This window comes from Mycteria americana, chromosome 6, assembly GCF_035582795.1.
Source record: "Mycteria americana isolate JAX WOST 10 ecotype Jacksonville Zoo and Gardens chromosome 6, USCA_MyAme_1.0, whole genome shotgun sequence".
Lineage (NCBI taxonomy): Eukaryota > Metazoa > Chordata > Aves > Ciconiiformes > Ciconiidae > Mycteria > Mycteria americana.
The window spans coordinates 67,611,750-67,634,739 of record NC_134370.1 but is presented as its reverse complement, the minus strand read 5'-3'; the positions used below and the strand labels follow the sequence as shown (position 1 = coordinate 67,634,739).

At 55.4% G+C, this 22,990-nt stretch overlaps 3 protein-coding genes across 4 annotated transcripts; 2 read left to right on the top strand and 1 right to left on the bottom strand.

The window, feature by feature from the left end:
• Positions 1-122: 122 nt before the first annotated feature.
• Positions 123-12,812, top strand: SLC51B (SLC51 subunit beta). The gene is made up of 8 exons (XM_075506350.1): positions 123-992; positions 1,494-1,712; positions 4,334-4,542; positions 8,225-8,325; positions 9,506-9,886; positions 10,176-10,319; positions 11,173-11,263; positions 12,101-12,812. The coding sequence occupies exons 4-8, from the start codon at positions 8,286-8,288 to the stop codon at positions 12,303-12,305; spliced, it is 861 nt and encodes a 286-aa protein (XP_075362465.1). The 5' UTR covers positions 123-992; positions 1,494-1,712; positions 4,334-4,542; positions 8,225-8,285; the 3' UTR covers positions 12,306-12,812.
• Positions 12,742-17,760, bottom strand: RASL12 (RAS like family 12). 2 transcript variants are annotated; one of them, XM_075506351.1, is made up of 6 exons: positions 17,719-17,760; positions 16,707-16,823; positions 16,550-16,606; positions 15,314-15,387; positions 15,030-15,220; positions 12,742-14,182 (listed from the first exon to the last, which is right to left on the bottom strand). In XM_075506351.1, exons 2-6 carry the CDS (start codon positions 16,813-16,815, stop codon positions 13,798-13,800), a joined length of 816 nt encoding a protein of 271 aa, XP_075362466.1. In that variant the 5' UTR covers positions 16,816-16,823; positions 17,719-17,760; the 3' UTR covers positions 12,742-13,797. The 2 variants fall into 2 exon arrangements, with proteins under 2 accessions (XP_075362466.1, XP_075362467.1); XM_075506352.1 differs by lacking the exon at positions 17,719-17,760 and adding an exon at positions 17,110-17,269.
• Positions 17,761-19,413: 1,653 nt separating this feature from the next.
• On the top strand, positions 19,414-20,796 carry KBTBD13 (kelch repeat and BTB domain containing 13). Its single transcript, XM_075504212.1, has one exon. The coding sequence runs from the start codon at positions 19,414-19,416 to the stop codon at positions 20,794-20,796; it is 1,383 nt and encodes a 460-aa protein (XP_075360327.1).
• The last annotated feature ends 2,194 nt before the right edge of the window (positions 20,797-22,990 follow it).

Sequence of the window (22,990 nt, the reverse complement as noted above, 5' to 3'; positions counted from 1 at the left end):
AGGGCTGGCCCGGAGCAACGCTCCCAGCTCCGCTTCAGGGCAGCGTGTTACCCCGCGGGTAGCGCTTCCCGGGCCCCCCGGCCCCGCGGTGGTAGCACCACGCCGAGGGAAAGGCGAGCGGTCTGCGGGGAGCGCAGCCAGGCCTGTGCCTCAGCCCCGGCCTGGGATGCGCGGCCTCCAGCCCTGGCTTCTGTCTCTCCACAGCGTCGGTGCTGCCCGAGCGAGCGTCTCCCGTGGCGGTGGACCCGTAACCCCGGCCCTCATGGCCGTAAATTGGCCGCTCTGCCTCAGTGGGAAGATAACGCGGAGGAACGTCGGGGCAGAAAGGGGTGTTGACACCGCAGCCACTGATTTTCTGCTGGCTCCGATGCAGCGTTTGACAAGCTAGTTTCTGTGTCTGCCTCTGCGGACAGCTTTGTTTTAACAGTGATTATAACTTAAAGAATGTTTTCTTGTAAACCATGGGGTCAGAATAACCATGTCAAAGAGCTATCTTCTCCCATAACATGAGAATGAAAATATTTTATCATTCTACTAAGAACATTCTTTTCCCCCATGGGAAGGTGGTTTGTTTGTGTAGCTTTTCATTTAATGTAAATTACATACACAAATTCCCTACGCCTCTAAATCACAGTATACCCTGCAGTCTTCGGCGCTAGGAATTTCTAAAACACCCAATGTGACAATCTGGAAATGTTTCCTATACGCCAGTGAAAACATGTAAATTACTTGGATGACAGAATGTATGTCAGACGGGAACACGAGGGAGGGATCACCAAGGGAAGTGAAATTTTGTGCCGCGCTAAGCGGCGCTGTGCATATTCATTCCCATTTTCATGTCTCTTTTGCCCATCATTAGGGCTTGCTTCTCTCAGGTGAAAACTAACAAGAAAGTGCTGTTATAGGTAAAAAAAAATGAGTCAGGCCATCCTAGCTGAGGTGCTTACATTCCTCCACCCTGAGAAAAGGAGAATACACTACCAAATACTGAGGTAATTTCCTATCTGAGAATCAGTACATAAAAATCAATTGCTCCAGAAAACTTAATTCTCTGTTACGTGGGGAGCCCCATGGAAATCCTCAGTTTAGTCGCACGCAGGACACTCTTCAGTTCCAGCCGCCTCATCTGGGGGTGCATAGACGAAACGATATGGTAAAAAAATAAAAAGATAAACAAGAGGGTGGCAAGGATGAAGGAATGGCTTCTGCTTGAGAAGAGATTACAGCAACCAGCGTAGTTCATCTTGGAAAGCGGACGTGGGGAGAAGGGCAGGTGAGCAGTCTGTCTTACCATAGATAGTACAGAGCTGGTAAACAGGGAACAATTAGCTGATGCACAGTAACGAAGCGATTACAGGCACTGAACGGGTATCATGCACCAAAAGAGAGGAAGGAGTGTTCCACACGGCGTGTAATTTGACCACTTATCTCAGATACTGAAAAAATATGACCGCATAATATCTCAGATGCTGAAAAATACTCATGGTTTCCAGAAGCAGACAGCGCAATTACTGGAAGGCAGGCTGGAAGGAGACGTCCTGTGTCGTGCCGGCAAATACCAGCTCTCTGAGGTCTTGGGTGAAACCCTGGATTTATCACCAGCGCTTCAGAAAGGCCAGGGACATACCGTGTGTGTCTGGATGGCCCAAATGCCACCCAAAAGCTGCGCATTTGAACCCGGCATCTGGCTGCTGCTCGGTGTTAATTTCCAGGTATAGGATCCCGGCGTGGGAGGCATCGAATGTGCCAGCGGCACGTCGGCACTGTGTGCGGAGCTTCACCTGCTGCTCATCAGGGGGCTTAAACCCTGGAGACGGATTCTCAGTTCTGGCAGTAGTTGAGGCTCCTGGAAATACTGAAACTCAGTGCTGAGTTTTTGCCAGACTCGCACATGAAGTAATTAATCTTTCATTTGCAGTGATTTTATGAAGTGGACTTAAATTCACTCCAGTATACTTGCTCCCAAGTAAATAATCCTCAGCTCTGATACGACTGTACAGTTCAAATGGATTACAGCTATTATTTAGTATTATGCCTTGGACACAGTGTACATTAATTTTAACTGAAGATTTATTTTGATTTAATTTTCTTTTCAGTGGAATGAAAGCAACAATCTGATTATTTCACCAAAAAAAAAAAACCCTCACAAATCTTACTTTCCTGCTGCATTTGAACTCTGCTTTTGTACATGGAAAAAAAAAAAATCCAACCCTGAATGTTTAGTTATTCTGTAACCAGGCATTTCGGGTCAAAGACACAGAAGGGATCAAAAAAGATAAGCAGAATTAAAAAGCCAAGGTCAGACAACTTCTTCCTAAGAGTAGTGAAGACAAATCCAAGGAGGAAGCAGAACACAAATCAATGTCCTATCTCCACTTTGCTTCCTAGCCAAAGACACTGAAAGTGTCTCCAAGAAGTAAAAAGATATCTCCCGTTAAAGAGTGCCAGTGTTGTCAAGGGAAATATGAAATAAAACACTCACAGCCATTGCTGAAGAGATTGCTCCTGAGTGTGTTCACGGTCCTCTGGGGAAGGAGAGGATTACTGGGCACGAGGGCCAACTCTAACCAGTGGGAAACTGGTTTTATTTCCATGTACATCACGCTGAGTCCTAAAGGCATCTCAGCCACCTCCCTGCATCTTGACACTTTTTGGGGGGCGTGGGGGGGGTGAAATAGGAACTGCTTTGCTGGTGCACTAGTGTTTGTCCCTGACCCACGCCGCTCCACCCTGGGGAGGCAAGCGGAGGTAGCCCGTCACTTCCCCACTGGCTGTGGGACACTGGACTTGCAAGGGCTGCAGTAGGGCTTTGGGGGTCTCCCGTACGGGAGGAGCTGTCGGACACCTCCTCTGCAAACAGCCCGAAGGCGGGACGGGACCCAGACGGCCTCTGCGGAGCTGCAGAGGTGCCCGTGACTTCCCAGGGGCTGCAGAGTGCCTGTCTCCTCTGATCAGGTTTCTCCACCTGGTTTCAGAGGCTTCGTTTTAGGGAAATGTGGGTAATACCGTCATGCCCAGCTTCCACACAGCAGTTGGGGAAAACGTTTTTTTTTTTTAATTAAAATATAGATACATAAATCAAGCCATGTAGGAAATTGGGATGAAAAGGGACCTTCTGGGGCTTTGCAGTCACCCTCCTCCTGTTACAGTCACCTCTTCACCATGGCTAGTGTCTCCCTCCCTCCGCTCAGAGACTGCACTACAGGCGCCGGGCATTTTCTTTGCACCTTTCTCGAAGGCAGTGAGCCAGAGGATTTGGTTGTGTAGCTTGTGAGACTGCTTGTTGGCCTGTCACTCTGCCCCTTCCCTGGCAATGGAAGGGTCACAAGGACACTGTAGAAAAGCGTTCCCTAGTGTGATGGCACTTTTTAAATGATCCGACTTGAAACGAGGAGGAAAGACGGTACAATTTATAGCGTGGTGTGATGTCCCGGCTTGACCTGCCTCCCCCAGCAGAGAGATCTTGTTTCCCAGAGAATGCGTTTCTGAGTGAGAGCTCCCATCTGATCACTGCCAGGCTGATGCTGAACAGCAAAACATCTCCCCAACAGTCTGAGGAGTATGCGTGTCTGCTGGGTGAAGTTTCACAGGGGCAGCCAGAGGAAGCTCTGAGTCGGATGTGAGGTGGGATTCAAAGGATTAATCACACTGGAACATGGCTTCAATGCCAAAGACGCTTTATTTCAAGCTGCAAAACACTGAGAACAGGACGAACATAAGGGGGCTGTGCCCATCTCCAATTAAGCTTAAGCTCACCAGTGCTAGTTGTGTGCTCCAAGACCATCACTGAGAGGTATCTAGCTTGCTTTGTAGTGTGCAGCTCCGTCCATGGATCAGATAGTTCGGGGAGGAGGAGTCCTCCTTTCCAAATGCGGCTGGCACAAAAAGGCAGCACATCAGCCCTGTGACGCTGCAAAGCCTCTTAGTAGCCTATTGGCTTAGCCAACTCCGTTGCCAGTACCTGTGAAACAGGGATGGCAAAGTCTCTGGTGAGTGCTTTGTGCTTTGCCTGCAAAGTCAGTCGCTCTTGTAAGATGCTCTGAGAGCCTTAGAATGACCATTCACTGAAAAAAAAAAAGGGCTCATATCTGCTTTATCAGGACATGCTTCCTTTATGCAGCGAGGACCGAGCCAGGCAGAGTGAACATTATCATTTATTTTAACCCCAGGGTAACTTATTACTGAGTGTCATTCTACTTGGCGTGTTCTTTTAGTACTGATTATGCCAATAGCTTGAGCAAATAAACTGGAAGTTCCTGCAGTTCATTCTTTGGGAAAAGGTCGTTCACCCCATGCTGTAAATGGACCCACTAAAGAGGTGTGTTTTTTTCAGGGGCTGGAGCGAACCTCACCTGTTGGACTGGCCTTCACACATGACTTGGGAGCAGAATGAATCACAGCTCGTAGCATACCGACAGTAGGAGCAAAGGCAATCTTGTCGCCGTAGTAAGGCGCTGACGGGCGCTCGGAGGAGACGTCTTCAGATGGCAGGGCTTAAAGAAGAAATGTAGCGTCCTCTCTGCTGGGAGCTGCGTGTTTCTGGTGAGTTAGCAGAGATTAATGGACATTCCTGGTGCACTAGCTGGTGGGTTAATTTATAGCTGTCTGTAAAGAAAGGCTTATTTATTTATTTCAGTTAGAAAGCTCGGATCCTTGGAAATTTTAAGCAAAGGCTGTATGACTTGTTTAAGGAGAGACTGAATGGCAAGTGAGAAGCAGGCTGGGATAACTCCTGCATATAAGCAGTCTGGAAAGCAGTCAAAGGGAAATATTTAATATAACTCAGATTTGCTCTTTAACTTTTGACTTTACAAAGGTTAAAAAATAGTACAGACTGCCTTCTTGCTTTAGTATTTTAAATATTAAACATTTTTCTTGTGTTTCTTTAATTGAACTTGGTCCTTAATGTACCTTTATAAACCAACCCATCCATTTGTATCTCCGTGGTGTGCCGTTGTATATCCTGTATGAATCCCAAAGACAGGGCATCCCACTTTTATAATATATTTGGAATAACTGATGCATTTTAACACAATCAGTTGAGATAAGATAACCACCAGAGAGAGAGTCTCTGGTGAGGAGACTATGACAAGAGGAGACTATTTTACAAAGACTGGGACATTATACGTGCATTGCCCCATATTGTGTAGTGAGTAGAGTGTCCAGGGGGACATTATCATCTTAACAGAAGCTGTACTTGATAGTCTTTCCAGAAGACTTTTTCTCCCCATCTTTACTTATATCGATGTAGTAAGTATCTCAAAGACATTTGCAGAGTGAGGGCAACATCTGGCTTGGTGAGCAGCCTCGAGTATTAGACCTGATAAAACCCAGCATACAAAGCACATGGTGGTTTCACAGCACCGTATGCTGTGCCCTGGCTGGGAAGAGTCCCCATGCAGCTGGGGACGTGCGTGTTCCCGCACGGGACAGGCCCCTCGCCGGGTTATGCCAACCTTTAGAGCACCGATCCCTCAGCTCTGCCTTGTGCATGTGGTGGGTCTCCTATCTCCAAAGGCTTCCATCATTAGGAAGGATTTTACCACTTAAGTGCTGGGATCAATATGTAGAGCAAAAATCAGTCACTTGCCATTTTTCTGTACTTTCTTTAGATTTCATAGGATGCCACCGAAGTCCACAGATCCTCATTTTGAACAAGAGGATTTGGGACAGCATTTGACAAGTGACTCTTTGCCCCTGAAGTATGCACAGCATGCAAATTTTGCAGCTTTTGATGTAAAAATCTCATTTGCAAAACCAAAAAAATTACAAAATTGTTCAGGTGTAAATATAAATTCAAAATAACACAGGTAAAATGTTTCCTTGAGAGGCGCTGGCCTCTTTGTTCTTTCTGCCTCCTTCCGTAAAAGGTTAAAATGCATGAGCTTTCTCTCATTTGAGTTCCCCGTGTTGTACCTGAGCTGGGAAGCAACCTCAGAAGGGTCTTGGGTGTGTGCAGAGGACTAGGAGACCAAAGTCCACAGCTTAGAGTTGTCAGAGGCCTGGATCTGAGGGCTCGTCCCCATCCAACAGCAGCCAGAGTGACTGCTGAAACGTGTGGGCAAGGGAGCAATAGTGAAGACATCACCCACGCTCTCTCAGCTTGTTTGGTGGAGCAGTGCTCACCCACGCCGGGATGTGGGCAGCGGGGCAGAGCAGCTGTGTGGGGGAAGCTGGAGGAGATGACTTTAAAAATCTCTCCTTCAGGCTGGAAGATCCAAACTCTCCAGAGCATGTCCAGCCCAATTGTGGGACTCACTGTTTCCTTACTGGGCAAACTGGTGGTGCAGGCAGTGTTCTGGATCCTGCTCAGGCTCTCCACTGGTGTAGATACACTGGCCTGAGAACTCTTTGTTCTGTAGCTTTGATGAATGAAAGTTCCAAACTAGTTTGGTCAGTTCGATGTAGATGTAAAAGATCTTTAAAATAACAGGGGTTTCCCTTAAAGTCTTTTACCTAAATTTCCTGTTAACGCACGATAAATATCCACTCTGTTACTGTATTGTACTTCCGGCCTCCCACGTCTGGGGGAGATCTGGCGGTCACTACTTTATGAAGTAGTGAAGTGTTTCTCGCAGCTTTCTAGCATCCCTGCTGTGCGTGGCAGCTTTAGTGCGGATGCCAAGAGGTGGCCTACAAGTTATGAAACACCTTAGGAGAAAATCAGCAACATGCATGTCAAATACTCCTGTTCAAGCAAATGATTAGACAGAAGCCTTGCGCAGCAAGATTTAACACATTCAAGTGGCACTTCTTGTTAGGGAGTAGCAGACTTGTAACTTGATTTTATTGGCACCAAGACTTTATTTCCTCCTTTCTGAGGAGTGATCTGTGTGAATAAGCTAAAGCTTACCTGGACGGTAGGGTAATTGGCATACCTAACTGCAGGGAGCAACTTCACCCCATATTTTCTGAAATACAGAGTCGAAGTGGACCACGTATTTCAGAGCCCCATCCTCAAAGGATTGCTAACAGGTGGTTTTCTGGCAGCAGGGAGCAAGCCTGCCTGCCTGGTCGGCTATAAAGTGTGAACTTTGAATTGTGAAGACATTGAGAAGGGGGGGGAAGATAGTAGCAATCATTAGGTCTATAACCGATAGGACAAATGCTTCTCTGAGGAGTCAGCAGCAGCGTTGTTGACACGCCTGGCATGGTGGAACGTGCTCGTGAGCGATTTCCAGGGAACAGCTTCAGACAGTGCCAGGCCACACTGCAAAGGCGGGTAAAAGTTGAGAGTATCAGCCGGTTGTAAAAGTCTAAGTCTTCATATAATAATTAATGGCCTGTGGGGCCAGCGTGTCTGAGGGACGCATGTGTGTTGTGGTGTCATTCACCTGTGAGCGGGTGACGGTTCAGATGAGGCCAGTGAGCAGTGGCAGAGCAGGGGGCTGGGGAGAGCCACCTAACCATCTCAAACTAACTCACAGTGGACAGACGGGAACCCTCTGCTCAGGTCAGGTCCTTCCAAAGGAGGCTGAAGAACCGAGTTGGACAAGCAGCCATAAAAGCTGGATTGATGCCACTGACAAATGAGGGACTAAAGGTCAAGGAGGAGCTTTCTGCTTCCCTGAAGAATGGGAGATACCTTTGCCTCAATGGCAAGCCGGCTTTTCCTCCTCTTGGAGCTGAGCCCTCCACTTCCTCATCTCCACACCATGGATTGGCAGCAGGTAGTCACTGTCCACAAAGTATGTATTCTTTAAGGATTGTGGCAGGGGAGCGAGGAGGGAAGCAGCGAGGTTAGCTGGGGAGGGGCTAGCTCTCAGCAGCCGAGCTCGCATCTGCATGGGGTCACCTAGGCAAGGGGTCCAACCCCAGGCAGCAGACCCTGTGCCAGACCCACTCTGCTATCACCTCAATGGCTCCCAGGATGTCTGCACCCTGTCCTGGCAGCTCAGACTCACGTTCACAGAAGAAAACAGATGCCACAGCTGCCAGGGTATATCAGGTCCCCTCTCTGAATGCAGAGCTGGAGCAAGGAGGGGAATCAGCATGAGCGCAGAGTCGTTTAAAAGATCATCACTTCTACTTGTGCTTTTGTCTTCTTTCGTCTGCTGTAGACCACAGAGGAGAAACATGCTGGCCTGCTGTATCCAGTCCCTCTGAGCAGTAACACCTATAACTTCAGGGCTCCCACTGGTAAAACCAGCGGCACCGCACAGCGGGAGCTAGCAGACAACGCTGCAAGGTTGTCCCTCACCTCTCGGCTCTCTCTCTTTCCCAGGCATCTGCGCACTGAAGAAACACTGGTGAAGGCGTGATCCATCCCAGCTGCACGTACAAATATGAAGTTCTTCTGGATAATCCCATTTTTCCTGCTGCAAGGTAGAGGCTTAGCTTAGAGGATAGTAGCGTGGGTAAAGTAGGTCGCATGCGCTGAGGCTGTGTCTCTTCACAAGCTCTCACCCACACCAGGCTCAGCAGGGGTTACAAGATGACATTGTCTGCAGGGCAGGTTCGCAGGAGCTGGATGTACACGTGCAAGAGTTTCCCGCATTGTTGTATGACGTTATGAACGCCTCACTGGCTGAGGGCAAACACATACAGATAGTATTATGGCAAAGGCATGCATTAAAGACCTTAACTTTCTGGAAATACAGTTTCTTCCTCTCCACGGGCCCATTTTCCTCAGTATACACCAGCAGCAGCCTGGCTCAACCATGGAGAAAGTTGCACCCTAAGCCTGTGCTCACAGCACTGTTGCAATCTCTTCAACACCTAGGAAGACACCTGACTTACGGGGATTTTATTTTTTTAAACCCAGTATTAATGTCTGTTGGGACTGTCTGCCCCTGCACTGTGCAGAGGCATGTTCCACCTGACATTTTAAGGTTAGACAGCAGAAGTAGAAAGACCTGAGCCCCAAACCCTTCCCCCCGCTGGTTTCCCAGAAACAGAGACATTGGAGGCAGTTCCTAGTTCATCCAGCTGGAGCAGGACATCAGGATGTCTGTCCCCAGAGGCAAAGGCTAAGCCAGCAGTGAGGCTCACCAAAGGGTCCGAGCCTCCTCTGCCTCTTGGAAAAAACCGAGAGAGCAGCCTCCCACCTCCCAGAATCAGCAGGAAGGGGCTAAGCATGGGCCAGGCTGCACAGTGCTGGGGGCTGGCACCAGCCAGCACACCAAGGGGCCCAGCAGAGCTCAAGTCTAGGAGAGGAACTTACAATCGTCTCTTCTCTGGGGAACAGCTACGGATAGAGCGTGATACAGAGCTCAGCCCTAGTCACAAGGGCAAGTCTAGCTGACCTTCCCAGGACCCACCCAAAAGGACATGCTTGAGCCATGTTTCCTGAGAAGCGTGGGTTAGGGAAAGCTCAGCTACGAGCCCAGCAAGCCCTAGCAGAGAGAAGCTGGACTGGAGGCAGTTTTCCTCTTGAATGCCTTTTGCCCTATGCTGATTTCCAGTTCCAGAACTGGGTGTCGTTCCCATCTGCCCTATACATTCTGTGTGCATATATGTCCTGTGCTTAGGGAGTGGCCACACTCATATGCCGGTTTCTTTGCAGACACTGAAGCTTTTCTGATGAAAAATGCTAAAGTCAAGCTGTGTTTACAAGCCAGCCCGAAGAATGGGAATTTACTGCTGGAGGACTGTAATCCAGAATCAAATTTCCAGGACTGGTCTTGGCAAGGTGATTCTTTGATGAATCACGGCACGCAGAGCTGCCTCTCCGTGGTGGGGGCCAACAGAGTGCAGACAAGTCTCTGTGGCAGCACGGGCTACACGAGCTGGAACTGCTCGAATTCTCTGCTCTCTCCTCTGGGCAGGAGCCCAGAGGCTGTTTACCTGGTGGCAAACAGGAAAGGAGTCACTCTCAGTGACATGAGAGGCCTGAAGGCCCAATGGCAAGATGTTGCAGACAGGAGCGTGTGCGAGGAGAGAGCAGGTAAGTGCCACACACTCGGGGACCAGTGGTACACGCACACAGGCTGCTGGGGAATGTGGAAAGGCACAGTCAGTGTCCTGGGGTCTTTCCAACCCTGGGTGCCCCACCATAACGGGATCTGCAGTGTGAGTCAGAAATGCTCTCCACTTCTCGGTGTATGAGATAAGGCTGTGTTCTCCCTGCTTGGAGGGATGCGCTGGGCAACCCTGGGAGCCAAGGGGAAGGCCATTTCTGGCCCGAGGTATTGCAGTGAGTGACCATTGCATCTTTCTGCTCTTTTCCTCCACAGCCAAGGCAGAGCAAGACAGGTACTTCTTTGCAGCCCTTGCCAGCACACAGGTGTATGACTACTCAGAAGACAATGCGACCCTTGCACTGGGTATAGATCAAGAAAAGCTGGAGGAGCTGCTCTGGTTCTTCCGCACAGAAGAATGTAAGTCCCGTTGGCATTCGTGGGTTGAGAGTTGAAATGGGGATACACAGTCCTTGGCTGTTAACCCTCCTGCCTAATGGAGATGCCTGAGGGAATTACCCAAGGAGGTGATTTACCCCAGATATATAAACCCGCAGTCTCACCTGCAGGAGAAGCATGCCATGGGTGAAGACAGGCATGAGGCTTTGCTGAGATCGTGTCTCCTCCCAGAGCGGAGTTCAGCCTCTTTCCAGGCATAGCCTGCAAGAGAGCAAAGGTCTGGGATGACCAGTGATCTTAGCAGGGTGGAGGGAGCAGATCGATACGAGCAGGTCAACGCTCTGAGGATCAACTTCAAAGCCACAAAAATCAAGGCCGGAGCATCTGCTGCCGTCTGTGCTGCACACCCCAGCAGGTGTTCGAAGGCAAAATCTACCTGCCCGAGTGTGGCAGTTGCAAGAAAGGCTGCAGAGCAGAGGGGCCCTTCTAGCAGTGCTCACGGCGGGATGCTGCAGCTCTCAGCCTTGCTCCCACCGTCTGGCACAGCCGCTCCCAGCTCTCGGGCAAGGTTAAAAAGCCGTGCGCGGCAGATGTGGTCAGCGTGAGAGAGCCAGAGCCCAAGGCGGGGGGCTGTGAGAGACAGAAAGCAGTTAAGTCTCCTGCCCAGGGAGCGGGAGTTGCCTGAGCTTATCCCCAAACATGTGACCTGGGTGCTCTGCTCTGAGTGCTGAGCTGGACACCAGCACCTCTGCCCTCATCCTGCAGCCAAGCCATGACACTCTGAGCTTGGGTGTCCTCAGAAAATGCTTGGCCGGGCTCTGCTGGCCACGCTGCTTTGTGCATGCTAATGCTGCCTCTCCGTGCTTCCCCCCAGCGTCGACATGGAATTACTCCGTCCTTGTGCTTTCCTTCGCGGCCATGATTTTGGGTCTTGTCCTCCTGGCCATTAACATTGTGCAAAACAGGTGAGTCAGGAAAATTTGGGGGTCTTTTGGTGTGTGGTGGTGTGCTGAGACCCCCCCAGGCAGACAGACACATGGGTTTGGCAAGGCAGGGCAGCACGCTGAGACGCAGGGCAGGAACAAGCCCCGAGCGATGGGGAGAAGAGCAAAGACAAACTCCCTTTGCGCTGTGCTTCATTGTAAAACCTTGCCTGACTCCCTGCTCTCCTCGTGTGTCACTTGGAACGAGCCACTTCACTTCTCCGGGCCCTGGATCCTCACTGGTAAAGCATCTGCAGCAGCTTTGCCCAGCCCAAGGGGGCTGTTGGAGGGAAGTGATGTTAAATGTGTGCTGTGGGGTGCTCTCCCATGAGTACAGGGCCACAGAGGGGCTCTGGAGCAGGACTCCCCAGCCTTTCCCCCTCTGCATTCCCACAATATTCCCCTGGGCCATACCGCTGCACAGCACCCCTGCAGCTGAGGAGGGGTTCTTCTCAGCAAGAAAACTTACAGCTGGGTCAGAGCTTTCATCTTAAAATGAGAGAAAAAGAGTTAATGTTACAAGTCTGCCGTGCTTTCATTTTAATGATGGCTTGCTGGGCGTCACTGCCTCGCTTTGGGCGATGTGGTGCGCTGTGTGTTCTCCGAGTGTAAACCCCGGGGCTGTTTGTACTCAAACACTTCAGACCACTTACATGACACAGTGCAGCCGGCGGGGTTTGCCCGTAAGCACCTAATGTGTTCCCGGGGCCAAGGTGCGAAGAGATGGATGTAACCATCACTGGGGGTAGACGCCTGCCCGCAGGTGCGGGCTGGGCTCACTGCTTCACTCTGCATTTCCTTTTTATGCCTTCCCTGCAGGAGACGGAAGATCTACATATATAGAGAAGCAGTGCAAACCGCCCAGCAGGCTGAGCTGGAAGCCAAGCAAGCCCTGAAGCCTGTGCAGGAATACAGCCCGGCCGCACTGAGAAAGGAGGAGCCGGTGCCGCAGGATGAGAGATCGGGAGAAGTGGTGGTCCAGTGGAAGGACGGGACCGTCACGTCTCTGTACACAGAGATCTGAAGATGCCGTATAACAGCAGCCGAAGTCAAACCGTTTAGGCCCTAAGGAATGCATCAGAATGTCTCGGTTCATAGTGATGGAAGTTTAAAAATGCAGTTTAGCCTGGGGAAGCAAAAGAGAGTAAAAAAAGAAAGCAGCAGAGCTGCACCAGCAGAAGTGGCTCTGGACTCGAGGCAAAGCCGAGCCTCCCCCGTTTCAGCTCCCGGCTGGCTGGTCTTCACCCGCTGCGCTCGGCTGCCGCCAGCCTTCTCTCCCGCCCCAGCTTCGCCCCCTCCCTCAGATGCCGCTGGCCTCCGCCGCAAACGGGTGGGAGCCGAGCCGGGGCAGGAGGCGGGAGGTGGGAGGCTTTTCCCGTGGTCAGCCAGGGAACACGCCATCACATCCCATCAGGAAAACAGCCACACTGAAGCAGAGGCACTTTTGTTCTTTTCCGAAATCATCTTTATTAAAATACTTTCCAAAGCGGTTGATCAAAATCCCATATTGAATCTCTCTCTCTATCAGTAAGGTCATATATATATATATATATATATATATGTATATATGTACAAATATACATGTGGATATTTTACTCTGCAGAGTAACTGCAACTCCAGGGAGAAGCAGAACATTGACCCGATACAGCCAAGGAAGCCGAACGCACAGCCCTTGGCCCTGGCTTGGGCACAGGTAGAGCCTGGTCTGCTTCCGCATTCCCTTCACGCCCTTCACTGGGCACCTGTAGAAGCCATGAAATAATTTAAGACATTTTGGGAAATCCATCAGTCTGTTAAACAAAGGCTATTCAGACCCTGTCCTCATCAGTGAAGCATCTCTCCTTGCAAAGCCTTTGAAAAGGAACACTATAGTGTAAAAAGTTGATTAAAAAAACCCAGCTCTTTTGGTATGACTTATTTCGATGTGTGGACGCCTGAGGCCTTTAGTTGGGTGAAACGGTATCTGCACCTTTCTCGCTTGGATTAAAAAAAAAATAAAAATTCCTCCTACTTATTGCTCGGTCAGGGGAGCAGTGACACGAATGAGGTGGGTGCCTCCATGCTTGATTCATGATTAATTCCCCCTTTCCTGGGCTCCCATCGCTGAGCGCCAGGTGCCCAAGCCGGCTGGGGGGCCCTGGGGACGGCCCTCGCCCTCCCGGTGGTGCCCGTGGCTCCGGCTGCTCCAGGAACTGCCCGGATCCGCACGGAAAGCCGGGCTGGCCCCGGTGCCGGTGGCAGGACGGGGTGCAAACACCGCAGCAGCGCTCAGCCAGGGGGGCCGAGAGCCGGGGCAGGGGCAGGCAGAGTGATGCCACGGCCCATTTTGGACTCTCGGCACCCCGTCTGCTCACCGAATTGTCACCACAGGCTTTGCCCCGGCGTGGAGACCGGGGCCACCGTCCGCCAGCGGCAGCTGCGGTGCCCGTGAGTCCGTCGCGGATGGTCTCGGCCCTTGTGGAGCCGGAGGGACGGGGGTCTCTCGCCGCCCCCTCCGCAGCCCGCAGGGACGCGTCCTAAAATATCTTGAAACCTTTCAGCAAGGTGAGTGTGGGAGCTTTCCGCTTGCTCTGAGCCCGCGAGGACTTGACGGTGACCAGCTTGGCCTGGGCCACCGAGGGGATCTCCTTGTAGTTGACGGTGGAGAGGGTGTTGAAGGTGCAGCTGGCCAAGCCGTGGTGGGTGGGCAGGGCGACCGGCGTGGCCACCGGCGGGCAGGGATGCTCCTCGGTGATGAAGAGCGGCCGGATGGGCAGGCTCTGCTCCGCCTGGCGCCGCACCTCCCGCACGGCTTCGTGGAAGACGTGCTGCACCCCGGCGAAGTCCTGGCACGCCGACACCTCGTAGAAGAGGCACCTGAACCTGCTCGCCACGGACATCCCTTCGGCTGCGGGCACCTGCCTGGCGGGAGCGGAGGGGACGGGTGCAGCATCCCGTGGGGTGCTGCAACCACCCGAAAAGGGGAGCAAGGGGTGCAGGCGGGGAGCAACGGACCCTGCATCCCACGCCTGCTTCCCGGTGAGCACCGGGGCAGCGCCCGCTCGTCCCCCTTCCTGGGACAAGCAGGGGACGTGAGTCCAAAAGAGTTTTGCCTTTCCCAAAATCCCAGAACAACGGGCTGCACGGGTGCCTGGGGAGTCACGCAACCTCCCGTGCCAGGGACGCGTGCCAGGGACGCAGGGGCCTGGATGCGATGGCAGCGCACTGGGAAGCGGGGAGGAGATGGGGCAGGTCCCTGCCTTGGGGAGGGGGAGCCTCCGTGCTGGCAGCACGGGGGGGGTTCAGCAATGCACAGGAGGGTTCAGCAACGCGCGTGACTCAAGGAGCCGTGGGACCAACACTCAGCACGGCCCCAGAGCGGCACAAAAGGCCAGAAAAACACACCGGGGACATCCAGTCCTGGCAGCGGGGACAGGGCGAGAAAGGGATCCAGGGAAAGGGCACATCCAGAGGGGAGCAAGGAGCTGGAGCAGGCTCAAGCCCTGCCCGGGGACGGTGACGCTGCCTTACCACGCAGCCGAAAAACATCCCGCTGAACATACCAACGGGCTCAAAATAAACACATCGTCCCCCGGGCAGGAGAGCAGGAACCTCGGAGATGTGGGAGGACATAGCGAATACCGACAGGCGTGGAAATAACCACCAAAAAAATCAGATTTGGCATTTGCATCCCAGCCGGAGGGATGGGGGGGTTGATCTGTGAGCTCTCCCCCACCGGAAAAGGACAGCCCTGCCCCGCGCCCGATACCTGTACTGCTCCATGTCCAGCTTGTTGCCCAGCAGGAGCACGGGACAGCGGCGCTGGCAGCCCCTCGCGTGCAGGGCGAGGACCTCCAGGTAGCGCTGGCAGCCCTCGAAGCTCTTCCTGTCCTCGATGCTGTAGACGACGAGGAAGGCGCTGGCCCAGCGCAGGTAGCGCTCGCAGTTCCCGGGGCCGTCCTAGGGGCGAGAGGAGCGGCTGAGCCGTGGTCCAGCCGCGGTCCAGCCAGGTCATGCCGGGCGTTTGGCACCAGCGGTGCCCTGGTGCCTCACCTGGTCGGCGGTGTCCATCACCTTCAGCAGCACGGGCTGCTGGTCCACCAGCTCCTCCGAGGCATAGGTGTCCTCTGCAAGGAGAAGGGTGGTTGTGAGGACGGGCTGGGGTGTCCTGTCTTCTCCAAAGCCAAGCAAAGCCCTGCATGCTTGGAGCACCATGGAAAAAACTCATCCCCTGATGAGGAGCATCCTCCACCGACGCCTCCCACCTCGCTTCTTCCTGAGACAACAGTACTTTGGGGGACCGGCGGTGATGCTGCTGGGCAAGCCCAGCTGGGAGCAGTTATTTCTCCCTGCATGCCGCAAGCGTGGGCTCCCACGGGAGAAGGGGGGAGGGGAAGGAGTCCAGCACGGCCATTCCTGCACCCGGGGCTGAGGCCTTATCAAAATGGCACGACCTGGTAAGATAAAGCGAGCTGGGGGCTTGACACCGGGGCTGTTTCCCGATAAATCAGGCAAAAGGAGCACCCCTTTCTTTTGGGAGGAGGGCAGGCAGGGAGAGCCGCTCAGCCGTTCCCCTGGGAGGAAGATGCCTTCTCCTAGCCGGGTCCTAACGGATGTGTTTCGGAAAGGTTTTGACGTGGGAAGATGAAACCGCATTCCCAAAAAAGATCTGAGGAGGAAAGGATTTATCCTTCTTTCCTAAGAGCTGCTGAGTTATTAGGGGCTGGAGTCAGTTCCTGGACAAGGTCCATATCTCCCTAATGTCCCCAATAAATCATTTACAGTTCTTCCCTGCGCCCTGGAGTCAGGCCTAGGAAAATAATTATTAATTACTCAAACGAGTGGAAAAAAAAAAAAAATGCCCAGAACCACTCGCTGCACAGCGCAGCCCCCGGGCCGCCCGCTCTGCGGCCCTCACTCCCTGCCCCAGCCCTTCCCTGCCCGACGGCCCCAGGAGCAAGCAGGAGGCACGAGATGCTCCCCAAGGACCCCCAATAATTCAGCTTTCAGTTTCTTTGGGGCGATGCAAGGAGCCAACGTCCCCCCGTGGGACACGCCCGTGGAGAGAGCGCTGCTTTCACCTCTTGTTTTTACAGGCGGATTTGGGTCAAATCCAGCCCTTCTGTTGTTTTTCATGTAATTTTGGGTGGTGGGTTTTTTGGTTTGGTGTCGTGGTTTTTTTTCCCCTTAAATACCATATCTGTAGGGAAGGCGGGAGATGGGAAGGATGCTCCGTGGGAGCTCATGGGGGACAACCGGGGGGAAACACCCGCGGGGAAAGCATCTTACCCAAGTTGGGATCATATTCGCTTATGAACCTCTTGGTTAGAAACTTCACGGTCAGGGCTGCAGGAGGTGAAAGAGGTGGGTGAGGCGGGCGTCCCCCCACGGCACCGGCACCCCCCCGTGCCCGGCCATCCCCGTGGCCGCGGGGCGTCGGTCTCACCTGACTTGCCGGCCCCTCGGCACCCCAGGATGGCCACGTTGCACTCGGCGAGGGGGCTCTGGGGCGGCCGCTCGCCACCGGGTCGGGGTTTGCTGAACATCGAGGACATCCTCCGACCTGCGGGAGAGAGCGGGGGGCCGTGGGGCACCCACTGCCACGCCGCGTGGGGACCTTCTCGCCGCCCGGCCCGTGGGGTGCCCCGGCCGGGGGGGGGCTCAGCGGCACCGGGGAGGGGGCTCCGCTCTCCTCCATCCGCACCGCGGAGCCAGGGCGGCCGGCACCCCGCCCCAGCAAAGGCAGGGGGCACCCCGCCCCAGCAAAGGCAGGGAGCACCCCCAGCCCTCCACACCCCCCTCCCCCCCGTTCGCCCCCCCGGAAAGAGAAGAGAAACGCGGTCTCCCACCTTCCAACCCGCCGCCGGAGGGGCCGCGGGGCTCGCCGGGGTGCGCCGGGGCCGGGGCCGGGCCGGAGCCGGGGAGCAGCGGCCCCTCCGCCGCCGGGGCTGCCGATGAATGAGGCAGGCGGAGGCGAGCGCAGGTCCCGCCGCTCGGGCCCGGCCGAGCTCCTTGTAAGGAAAGCTGCCGCGCCGGCGCCGGGCCGGACACGCTGCCCCGGCCGCCCCGAGGACGGTCCCCCGGCAGGGCCCACGCCGGTCCCCCGAGCTCCCGGGGCTTCGGGCAGGGACCCCCCCCGGCCCCCAAACCCGCCGGACCTGCGCCCGGCGGCCGCCTCGCCCCTGTCCCCGGCACCTCGGCGACCCCCGGCAAGCGAAAGCCCGGTCCTGCTGCCCCGGCTGAGGCCGGCGCACTCATTACACCTCCCGCGGGCAGCGGCAGCAGCCGGAGCGACGCTGCCAGCACAGCCGCCCTCCTGTCCACCGCTTGCCCAGCCCGCTGAAGCACAGACGCCTTCTGCTGCTGGCAGAGAGTTCGCAGGGGTAAAAAAAACCCCCCTTTTTCCACCCAAAAGGCGCGGTCCTGAGGGGGGAAAGGGGAGCACGGGGAGTACTCACCGCCGCTGCCCGCACCGAGCCATCAGCCAGCACCCAGCGGGCTCAGAGCCCGAGTAGGTGGCGGAGGCTGAAGTCAGCGTTGTCATGGCGATCGCAGCCATTTGGGATGGGACTCAGCGCCCAGGCCCGCAGGATACGGCCCCCAGGCCGGCCCCAAGGGGTTGCTGCGGGGGACCACAGCCAGGCCTGGGGGGCAAAAGCCGCTCCGCGGCCGTGCGGGGCTGCTGCGCCGTTGGGATTATTGCCCGTTAATGCAGGGAGGATATTTTTAAACCCTCCCAAAATAGTCTGGGAGCGTGGAAGTCCCTGCAAGCCCCAGGGATGGGGACGATGGGGAGGATGGGGATCACTCCCCTGCAGGAAGCAGAGCCCCTCCGGCCCCCCGGCCCCCAGACCCCCTTTGGACCCAGGTCAAGGATGCTTAAAAGCAATCAGAGCTAAATGTGGTATTTTAAGCCGGATCGATGACAGTAACACAAGCGCAAAGCTTTCACCTTATCCCCTAAACTGAGATTTTTTGGGGGAACCTGCCGGGGCCACGATCCTGGGGCAATGGCTTTGCCGTCACGCAGTGCCCCGGGAGCTCCCGGCTGCTGGGATGAGGGGCTAAGGAGGGAGGAAAAAATATACCTTTGGCAAGGTGGATTAAATTATGCATCGTTATGCTGCTTGGATTAAATTATGCATCAAAAATAAAGACCAGCTGCAGGTGGCGATGGGGGGAAGCGGGGGCCCCGTTGCTGGCCCTCCTTGGCACCCCGCGGCAGAGGCGAAATGGGATTTCTGGCCAGAAAAAGCTGTGAATAGCACACAAACGAGCAACGTGCCACGAATAACACTTTTCTTCACGTCAACCTCTACATGAGGCGTGCGGGAGGGTTGTCTCTGCCCGTGGCCAGGCGTTACAGGGGAGCGGGGCGAGCCCTGCGGCCGGAGAGGACTTTTGCGGAGAGAAGGGGTTTGCTGCACTTGGTTTTTCTCGCCACGGGATCCCCAGATGGAGCACAGGCTGGTTTACGGCTCCCTGCGCCAGGGATGGATGTTGCCCAGGCTGCTCCGTGCCTCCTACCTGGGGAGGGTCGCACAGGGAATGGCCCCGTGAAGGTCTCTCCCTGCCCGTGGCTGCGTTCAGGGGGTGGCAAAGCCCCTTTCCCCCGGCCGGGCTGGATGGCGCGGAGATTTGCTGACGTCAGTTACCTCCCTTGCAGCCGTAAACCCCACTTTTATAAGGGAAAAAAAATAATAGCGCAGCAACGCGCTCTTCCCAGCCACACAAACGTGTTGCCCTCCCCGGGGTGGGGACCGTCCCTTTAGGGCATCGCAAGGAGGATGCGTGAGAGCGGGGAGAGTGAAACCCGTCTCCCCCGGGGCGGCCGAGCATCCTTCACGGGACGAGCTGGGATAGAGCCGGGCACCTCCGCCGTGATCCGCACCGGCCGGTGACGCCGGAGCCCTGCCTGTGTTTTGGGTGGGCAGCTGAGCTCGGCGGATGCCTTTGAAAGGCCCCGGTCACGAGCTCGGCTATCTTTAGCCGAAGGTATTTATATTACAAGGCAGCAGCGTGGCGGCCGCCGGGCAGCGCGGCAAAGGCATCAAAAGGGCGGTGGAGGCAGGAGGGGGCTGCACCGGGACACGGCACGGAGCAGCATCGGGTGCTGCTCCCCCCGCCGAGAGCCACCGAGCCCCTGGGCGAGGATGACCCCGGAGGAGGAAGGCTCCCAGGCAGGGCCCCCGGAGAGGGTACGTATCCGGGTGGAGGAGCAGTCGTTCTGGGTGGAGAAGACCTTGCTGGTGGAGAGCAGCGAGTACTTCCGTGCCCTCTTCCGCTCGGGCATGAAGGAGAGCACGCAGGAGGAGATCGGGCTGGGGGAGCTGAGCGCGGCCGGGTTCCTCGTCATGCTGCGGGTGCTGGCAGGTGAGAGGCCCGTCCTCGGCAGCGAGGAGACCTTCCAGGCGGTCGAGTGTGCCGCTTTCCTGCAGGTGAAGCCCTTGGCCAAGTACCTGATCCACTCCATCAACTCTGACAACTGCATCCTGCTGTACCAAGCTGCTGCCATATTCGGTCTCCTGGACCTCTTCCACTGTGCCGCGCTCTACATCAGGGACAGCTACGCCGAGCTGGAGGAGTACCTGGACTGCCTCTCCGCCGACCTGCTGGCCTACGTGGAGACCCTCCTGCCCAGCACCTTCGTGGCGGTAGGAGCCCACACACCCACCTTTGAGTTCCTGGAGGACCTCTCCAGGACTGTCTGCTACCTGGACGAGGAGACCAACACATGGAGGACCCTCTCCTGCCTGCCGCTGAGTGCCAGCACGTTCCTAGCTGGCATGGCGACCATGGATAATAAGATCTACATCGTGGGCGGCGTCTACGGGGCCAGCAAGCAGGTGGTGGAGAGCAGCTTCTGCTACGACGCCGATGCCAACACCTGGAGCGAGTTCCCCAGCCCTCATCAGCTGCGCTATGACGTCAGGCTGGTGGGCCACGAGGGCTACCTCTACGCCATCGGTGGGGAGTACGAGAAGATCTCCCTGAAGTCCGTGGAGAGGTACGACGTGGCCTCCAGCACCTGGACGTTCGTCTCCGACCTGCCACAGCCGAGCGCGGCGGCACCCTGCGCCCAAGCCATGGGGCAGATCTTCGTCTGCTTGTGGAAGCCACTGGACACCACCGTCATCTATGAGTACGAGACCCAGCAAGACGCGTGGCTTCCCGTCACCGAGCTCAAGCGGCACCAGAGCTACGGGCATTGCATGGTGGCCCACCGCGACAACCTCTACATCATGCGCAACGGCCCCTCGGATGACTTCTTGCGTTGTGTCATCGACTGCTTCAACCTGACGTCGCGGCAGTGGACTGCCCTGCCCGGGCAGTTCCTGAACAGCAAAGGAGCCCTCTTCACCGCCGTCATCAGGGGCGACACCGTCTACACCGTCAACAAGATGCTGACGCTCCTCTACTCCGTGGAAGAGGAGACCTGGAAGTTCAAGAAGGAGCGGGCGGGCTTCCCGCGCAGCGGCTCCCTGCAGACCTTCCTCCTGCGGCTGCCGAGGCGCGACCACGACGTCGCAACGTAGGTGGCCCCCCCGTCCCACGTCGGGATGCTCTCCTTGCACGTGGCCTCGGCTCTGCACCCGCCGCTCCCCTGGGCTCCTCTCCTCCTTCGCGGAGACGCGCTCGGGTCCACGGACGTGTCACGTTGGACCTTGGAGGTGACGCTAGACCCTGCCAGAGGGAAAGGGGCTGCAGGCAGCTGCTGCCTGCCTCTGCCTGCACCGTGGGCCAAGTCCGACCAGACGTGGGCTCGCGAGCCAACTGCGTGCAGGGCTTTGTGGCTTCTGCAGAGGACAGATACCAAAGAGATGCAAACATGGGGTTTATTTATTTTGACCACACTCTGAAGGTGTGCAGCATCCCACCTCCTCTCTGCTCCAATGGGAAATCATGCGTTATATCCTGGAATTAAAAGGAAAGCTATGAAAACCCCTGTGTTTTTCATTACTCTTGGGGTTTGTTTCCCCCCCCCCGCCTCTTCTGAAGGAAAATACCTCCTAACAGGGATCCACGTCAAGGCTCGCTCCTGCCCGCTGAATGCTTTTTCAGCTGCGGCTCCGTTTCAGAGCCGTACGTGGGAGCGCGGTTCCCACACAGCCCCGCGCTCCCCGGGGAGGTCTCCACAACCGCTCCCGGCTGCAGCCGGGTCCTGGGAGGAGGAGAGGAGAGGGGAGATGGGAGGGTGAAGGAAAACATCTCCTGGGCATCGGGTGCTTAACGCACTGAGGGGTTTCTGGGACCCGGGAACCCTCCATCCCCCCACCGAGTGCGTTAGCCAGCTATCGTCTCCTCCAGGCTCATCTGCCGAGCCCCAGCACAGACCCAACGGGGTGGCAAGTGCTGGCGCTCATCGGAGGCTCATTTGAGCCGAGACAGGGTCTTTTTAGGACATGGCAAGCCTTGGAAATACAAAAGGGTGCAAAAAGGGAAAGAGAGGAGAGAGTACCACCGTTGCACGGCGATGCCAGGCTTGCAGAGGTCTTCTCCATTAGCGGAGCTCCGTAACCAGATGAACCATTCTCATGAGATGCCATCCCCTAGCACCAAACCCTCAACACCAGCTCTGGGGACGGCTGGAGAAGGTAGAGCTCCCCTTTGCGACCGCAGCGCTGCTGGGAGACCTGCGGGGACCAGGGCAGCAGCAAACCCAGACGGTGGCTCAGCTCGTTTCCCATCGTGGGGCTTCGGGCTGCCCGTGCCGTCCCAGCCGAGACGGAGCGGAAGGGAATACCAGCTGGGATGCCTCAAATACCTCCGCTGCTGACCCTCGCCAAGTTCTCAGCATTTCCAAAACAGTTCCCGCATTTGAGAAAAAAACCCCACACAACACAACCGCAAACAAAAACACACGAGAAAACCCCAGCTCGCATCCGTGTCCGGATTGAAAAGCGCTTGATGAGCCTTGTCCCCATTTGCCCTCTGCCACTCGGCCGGGCCACCACCCCGCTGTCACCCCCGGGATGGGGACCGCAGCCGTGGAGGTGCAGGTCTGACGGTGGCACGGGGGAGGCAGGGGACACTGGGGGACCTCACCCAGCTCCACAGGGCGCTGCATTAGCCGAGCAGCGTTGCTATCCTCGGGCGGACTGTCAGCAGAAAGCCCATCAACTCAAATCCTTGTTCCCTTCCTAGACGAGGCCAATTAACATTTCACGCTGTCTTCCCCTGACTGAAAGCAGCACATGGAAGCACGCTGCTTTAAAACCATTTTAAGTTGAACAAACAGCTTAAACCCTCCATTAAAATAAAGTTAAAATAATTCTGTTACTAAAATATTTATGACAGGCTCCTGTGGCTAACCCGGGACAGCTGAACTTGGCAGGCTCTCCCCTTCCCTTCAGCTCTGAAATCACCAAGCGATACAACCTCTCCCCCGACCTTCGCACGCTGTTTTTTTGACAGCTCGGGGGTTTACAAAGGTATTTGCCGACAAAATGCAAAAGGTTTTAAGATTTTAAGCGTAGCACCTGGGGCAAAGAGCAGGTCTTGGCAGGCGCTGTTGAGAGCGGCACGGATGCTCCCGGGAGAGGAGCAATTGCTTGCATCCATCGACCCAGACCTTTTGTTACTTTTAACGCAAGATAATTTTAGGTGCACAGGGAGGAAAAAAGATACAGTTCTTACCTCTGCAAGCAGGGGGGAAAAAATGATGAGCCAGGACCAAGCAAATCTCTAACGACAGCAAGAGGCTGCTCAGCCTTTGCACAGTGAGCGGGC